At 38.5% G+C, this 6,974-nt stretch overlaps 1 protein-coding gene across 1 annotated transcript in view; it reads left to right on the top strand.

Annotated features, from left to right (window-relative positions):
• The window catches only part of LOC118430943 (C-type lectin 1-like), a 4,848-nt gene extending 894 nt beyond the window's left edge, over positions 1–3,954 (top strand). Inside the window, exons 2-5 of the mRNA XM_035841972.1 lie at positions 1,501–1,611; positions 1,929–2,099; positions 2,953–3,116; positions 3,650–3,954. Of these exons, the coding sequence (XP_035697865.1) occupies positions 1,501–1,611; positions 1,929–2,099; positions 2,953–3,116; positions 3,650–3,754 (551 nt within the window). The 3' untranslated portion in view covers positions 3,755–3,954. The remainder of the gene's footprint in view (positions 1–1,500; positions 1,612–1,928; positions 2,100–2,952; positions 3,117–3,649) is intronic.
• Positions 3,955–6,974: the final 3,020 nt, after the last annotated feature.

The raw sequence follows: 6,974 nt of genomic DNA, 5'->3' as shown, positions 1-6,974 counted from the left end.
AGCTCCCTTCAACATCTTGTATGAATCTGAGAACGGGAGAGAAGTCATGTTGGTTTGACGATGTAGATTCGACATCCAGGTAATAAGATACTCCAAAAAGTAGTTACTCAAGCAACTGGATATGGTTTTGGAAACAGTTAGATCGACGTTTTAACTACTATCCAGTAGCACTGACGAAAACTACTGGATACAATGTAATAGTTGGAACGTCTGACCGTTTCCAAAACCATATTCAGTTGCTTGTCTGAGTAACTTTTTGGCGAATGTTGGTTCGAGATTATTCATTTGTTTTAACATACCATGTATTTTAACCTCATGAAGTTTCTGTTTGTGATGCTCTGTTTTATTTCTGTGTCATTTGGTGGCTTATGTTTATTTGTATTTTGTTATTTATATTCACTTATACTTCACTTCTTACAGACATGAAGGAGCTCGAGTGTGCCAAGAAAACATGCAAACATGGAACCTGCAAGAACAAAGATGGCGGCTACAGATGTGCCTGCTCACCTGGATGGACTGGACAGAACTGTCAGCAAGGTGAGTTATTTTTCTTGACTGATTTATTCTTAAACATTTAGTATCTACAATCCAGCATTGATCCACTACTCCCCTAAATTATACAATACCATTTATTCCACAGACATCGACGAGTGTGCCAGGAGTCCATGCCAACATGGAGGCTGTGTGAACCAAAATGGCGGCTACAAATGCACCTGCTCGCCTGGATGGACTGGACAGAACTGTAACCAAGGTGAGTTATTTTTATAGACTGTTTTATCCTTTCACATTCAGCATCTGCAATGTAACTTGTACTCGCCTAAATCATACAATATATCATTCATAATATAGACATTGACGAGTGTGCCTTGAGCCCATGCCAACATGGACGCTGTGTGAACAAAAATGGCGGCTACAAATGCACCTGCTCGCCTGGATGGACTGGACAGAACTGTAACCAAGGTGAGTTATTTTTATAGACTGTTTTATCCTTTCACATTCAGCATCTGCAATGTAACTTGTACTCGCCTAAATCATACAATATATCATTAATAATATAGACATTGACGAGTGTGCCTTGAGCCCATGCCAACATGGACGCTGTGTGAACAAAAATGGCGGCTACAAATGCACCTGCTCGCCTGGATGGACTGGACAGAACTGTAACCAAGGTGAGTTATTTTTATAGACTGTTTTATCCTTTCACATTCAGCATCTGCAATGTAACTTGCACTCGCCTAAATCATACAATATATCATTCATAATATAGACATTGACGAGTGTGCCTTGAGCCCATGCCAACATGGACGCTGTGTGAACAAAGATGGCGGCTACAAGTGCACATGCTCACCTGGATGGACTGGACAGAACTGTCAGCAAGGTGAATTATTTTTTTCTAGACTGCTTTATTCTTATACGTTCAGCATCTATATATGTATAATCTAAAATTGAGCTACTTCTCGGCATGAGTGGTCAATCATACAATATTCATTTATAACACAGACATCAATGAGTGTAAGAGGAACCCATGCCGACATGGACGCTGTGTGAACAAAGATGGTGGCTACAAATGTACCTGCTCACTTGGATGGACCGGGCAGGACTGCCAGCGAGGTGAGCTATTATTATTATTTTTTTTTGGTCATTTCTTGTGGTCGTTCCTCTCGAGCACTTTATTTTCCTCTATGTAGTATAAACCTTTTTTTTATGTTATTATTTGTTTCTCAAATTTCCCTTTCCGTTTACTACTGTAAAATTCCAAGTTTTACTACTGTGAAATTCGAAATTTTACTGCTGTGAAATTCGAAATTTTGATACTGTGAAATTCGAAATTTTAATACTGTGAAATTCGAAATTTTAATACTGTGAAATTCGAAATTTACTATTGTGAAATTCCAAATTTAACTGTAAAATTCTACATTTTACTACAGTCCTGAAGTGTCCTGGTGATTGGAGAAAATATAACAACCACTGCTACAAACTGATGACAACTACAGTCAGTTGGTCTACAGCGAGATCGCGATGCAGACAACATGGCGCCATGCTTACCTCCATCAACGGTCAGGGCGAGAACAACTTCGTCAAAAACCTCATCTCGGGATGTGGGTAACATTTACAGGCCTTTACACGTAAATGTATCTCTGTGGTGTACTAATCACACAGAAATTCTTATCAATGCTGATCACGTCTCTCTTAATCTCATTACTAATTGCATGCAAATCAATTACCGTTCTTATTTCTTTTTATCTGTGATTTCAAGTCACATTATATTGGTGTTGTGTCCTTGATTGACTACTAGTCTAGTACTCATATTATAAAATGGCGTCTTTTTGCTTTGGTTTGTATTGATTAAATGCTTGCGTTAAATATGGTTACTATTTCTTGAAACGTTACTAAGCTGTCTATAAGTGGCTCAGCCGGACGTCGGCAACACAGAGGTTATTGGTCTATGCAAGGAAACAGAACAGTCAACTTGACAAAGTTGCCTGTTTGGGGCCAGTGCTACTCATTTGGTCTCCTGGGGTTAATTGACTTAGCCTAAAAACTGCATAAATCCTCGTTGATGAGATTCATTAGTCACGTTTGTACACACTTAATAGAATTTTCATCAAACAGTGACTACTTTTCAAAGGTAAACACACGTACCTCCGATGGCTATCTGTCCATCTTGCTCACGAAGTGTCCTAGTCTTGCGAGAGTGCGAGCCTATCTCGAGACTTGCGTCGATCTTCTGCCCCTCACCCTGCCTCCTCGCGGAGTAGGGGTAAATAGGACTTGGACAGCTCGCAGCCATCATTGCCGTTCAGCTTCGCACCTGCCAACTGTATGTGAAATGCGTCTTCAATCTTTCTGTGGGCCTTACGTGGTTTTCTAAATCCTCTGACAAATTGGCCATGCCATTAACGATCATTAACAGGATTCTACTGTAACAGACTGGTTCTCTTTCAATTGCAGATCCTTATGGTAAAAGAAATGTTAAACCCATCATCTGGATGGGTCTTCAAAAGGGAGCTAGTGGATGGAAGTGGACGGATGGGTCAAAATTTGACTACAGTAACTGGGCGCCGGGAGAGCCGGGTAAAAGGAAGGACATGAATTGTGCCATCGTATATTCAAAGGTGTGTATTCCTTAGTTCTTTTTGAATAAGATAAAGGACGTTTCGACTGACATCCATCACTCTTCTACAGTGTCACTAGAATGAACTGGCAGAACTAACAAAGCAATAGTTTCGACAGGTTGGTATGTCACGGTATAAAGACGATGGTGTCACCTCTCCGAGGATGAACTAAAAAGGAACTGAAAGAGATAATTACAACTTTATTTTCACTGTAATTTCGGTGATCGGTCTGTCACCTTCCTCAAGGCAAATCTGATTGCTTCACATTGCACTGCAGATATAGGTGTCGCTGCTTACAGATGCGGTCACAAACCTAAAGTAATTACATATATATACAGTGATTGTTGCGAGTTTTTCCCAAATGTATTTGTTTACATGTATTTAAAAACTGCTATATATGTATGTATTACGCTCCTTTACATTTGGGACCGCGTTGTAAAAACATCACAACCAACAAATATGCCTAAATCTCTCTCTATATATATATCTTGTGTCATCTGAATGTAGAATATGTTCTGTGTCATTTTTGACAGGACTACAGACATCTGTGGATTTTTACTAAAAAGCTGGATCTAGGAGAATGGGACGACTTCAAATGCCGCGTTCCTTGTGCCTACGTTTGTGAGAAATCAGTTTAACAACCAACTAGAGTTCCGCGACCTCATACCTTCACCTGATGATGTTAACCTCTTCGAGTAACATATCATACACGTCTCTCATCGATTATACAACTAGAACTAGATAATAGAGCCTCAAAGAATCTCATTTGCATACATTTATACTGTTGATCATTTTCTGTACCCAAATAACACTAGTTGTTCAGAGTAAGAAAGTCTCGTCTTAGCAAAAGGGTTAACATGCATTGGCATAATACCGGTAGTAAGACTTATACCGGTAGATTAAAAATACTGGAACTTAAAGAGATCTACACATGCAACAATAGTTATTTCTGAGCTGTGCACACTTCAGACATCTAGGTGTCCAATACACCATTTACAAAGCATCGATAACAATGCATTCGAAGACAACAAGGCCAAAAGTTTTCAGTATACTTTTTTTTAAATTTCGGGGTAGACAGCTCGTCGTGGGACGAACACACTGTCACATTCATTGCCAAATTTATATAGATCATAATTACACATGCTCACGGCACAAGACGAACATGATTCAACAACAATCTTGAATTTCTGTTGGTGACCTACAACTCATGTAAAAGTGTGAAGAACCGTTGCATAATAGCCCGGATCTACGACTGAATGGGCAAAATTGAACGTACGCAGCCATTTTCCCGCCATTTTTATATCTACGCTAGCAGTGAAGTGTTACGTCATAGCGGTTGCGACGGACAGAAGTTAAATGAAAATTCTTGACAGTATACGTCCGTTTTCTCATGACATTTTGTATGCTCATGCAGGTTTATGTTTTATGCATTTACTGACAGAAAAGGAAGGAACATCAGAGGATGTATAAATGTACATAGCGGCAGTTAATTGTGCCGTGTTTCTTCCTACCGGTATTTTGTACCCCCTCCCAACCACGCGCCCGTTCGCCGTGTAATTCCGCGGCGTGTTACAATTACAATATTACGCTTTTAGCAGGACAAGAGTGGCAGAAAAGTTACACAGAAGAAGTGGCAAGGGTAACCTATAACAGCAACATGTAACTGGAGAAAATGATGCGTTGACAATTTGTCAAATCAGTATGGCTAGAGAAATCGTCGTAAACGTACCGGTATTATGATAATAGATGTTATTTCCTGATAAAAGATGTAAATGAGCTTTCATATGCAGAACTTTATCTTATAATCTTACATTCATTCCAAATGCTGCAAGAATTGAATGTCCCAATCATCATTAACAACTATGTAATTATGATATTTTCTCCTAAACCATGCAAATGAGGTCTTCATTTGCGTAATTGATATATATCTAGAGAACTCTCTTTCTCACTGGTTACCAGATGTATATGTCATGTGTTTTGGAATCACAGCAGAGTTCTAAAATTTATTCATTAACTATCCAAAGTAACTCCTGACCTGCATAATTTGCATATGATTATGGAAATTACCAAATAATGTATGCAGCCTACGTGGTGTAAGATGCTGTTATTTCTTGGAATGTTGAATTTGACTTCTTTTATTAGTCGGTTGAACTAATTCAGTAGTAAGAAACTAATTTTTAACATCCTAACATTTTGAATAGTAAAAACAGTAAAGAAACTATTGTAAAATAGTTTTTTTCAATATTTCGGCTTCGAGTTAAGGAGTGTGACAAATGAATTCGTTTTGTTTCAGCTTGATGTTTTACAGAAAATATTTGTGAATGTCATATTAGTAAGCAAGGAAGAAAGCATTCTGTTTATCTATACCTTAATCGCATGTATTATAGCATGTTCTTAATTTCGAAAAAAAAAACTACAGAAAAAAAACGCATGTCCGATATTTACAAGTCTACTGTTATTAGCTGGCCAGTCGAGAGCAAAAAGTACTTGATTAGGTCGTAAACAAAGTTTCCAAGCTGGATGCATGCAGAACTTGTGTAGTCTCCAAGCAGACTGGACTGTCAGCTGGATGACAAAAGAGATTTGGCCAAATAGGGACAAAATAAGTTGCCACGAAATTTCGTTAAGTTTTTTTAAGTCTATCCAGCTATCACGGCCGGTCAGTATACTCCTATGCCAATTAACTCCTACTAGGCTTTTACTGCTAACTTGGCCATAGTCCCCTATTTACATCAATGAGCGGGAGTCCGACCAAAGTAAGTACAAATGTACATACACAATTCTAGAGGGGGGCGAAAACACTAGCGATTTCGCCCCTAGGGAGGGCAAGATCGCTATGACACTGGCCATCAAGAAGTACATCACCACTGTTAACGGCATACACTGTATTTCTATGGATACTAGGCTGTTACATGCACATCGAAAGTTTTTTTTGGCTATTTATAGTGATTAAAGAAAACTATTTGACTGCATTTTTTATTTGTATGCTTAACAAACCCATGCTACTTACCATAGAATGAAAAGATGTTATCTATCTATAAAATCTATATGAACTACAGAACTAGGCAGATACAGGATAAAACCAACAAGAGACAGTAAATGTAAACTGGTGCAATGATAGCTTTAGTGATAAAATAGCTCTTCCTTCACAAAACTACAACTGTCTCATCATTCTATTGCTACTAGGGGTGGGTACCGGTACAGAAAATTCAGGTACAGGTACAGCCCAGGTCCAGAGGATGAGGTCCAGATCCAGACCTGATCATTTGTGAATGTAGTAGTGCTGGTATAATGTATTCTCCAAGCAGAGGTTGGGTTGCGAAGATGTAGTAGTGGTTGCCATTTGATCTAGTAAAAATCTACGCAATCCAACAACTGCTTGGAGAATAGATATTTTTTTAGGTATCTGTTAATTTTTTACTCAGTCCAACATCCGGTCCACTGCATTTTTTCAAGTCTGTTTTTTTCAGGACCGGTCCAACAAGAAACAAAAACACTGTTTTGTACCGGTACATCGTACCAGTACCCACCACTAATTGCTACCATAGCTATCTACACACCGAAAGCTTAAAATATGGTTGTGTGTAACAAAATCTCTAAAATATCATAAACTTAAACGACTTTAGTGCAAATGGCATTCTATTTAACATAAACAAATGAGACAGAATATGCCCCGTGCAAATCAACTTTGCTAAGTTCTAAAGTGAGAAAACTAGAAACAATGAGGTAGAAAATCATCAACAAATAAATTCATAGTGATACATTTCCAAGGAAAAATCTAATCTTAATTACAAACAACTACTATCATCTGCGGGAGCTCAGGAAGCTGGCGATGAATAGGACGCAGTGGAGAAAGAT

The sequence above is a fragment of the Branchiostoma floridae genome, chromosome 14 (assembly GCF_000003815.2).
Source record: "Branchiostoma floridae strain S238N-H82 chromosome 14, Bfl_VNyyK, whole genome shotgun sequence".
Taxonomy (NCBI): domain Eukaryota; kingdom Metazoa; phylum Chordata; class Leptocardii; order Amphioxiformes; family Branchiostomatidae; genus Branchiostoma; species Branchiostoma floridae.
This window is presented reverse-complemented; position numbering and strand designations above follow the sequence as displayed.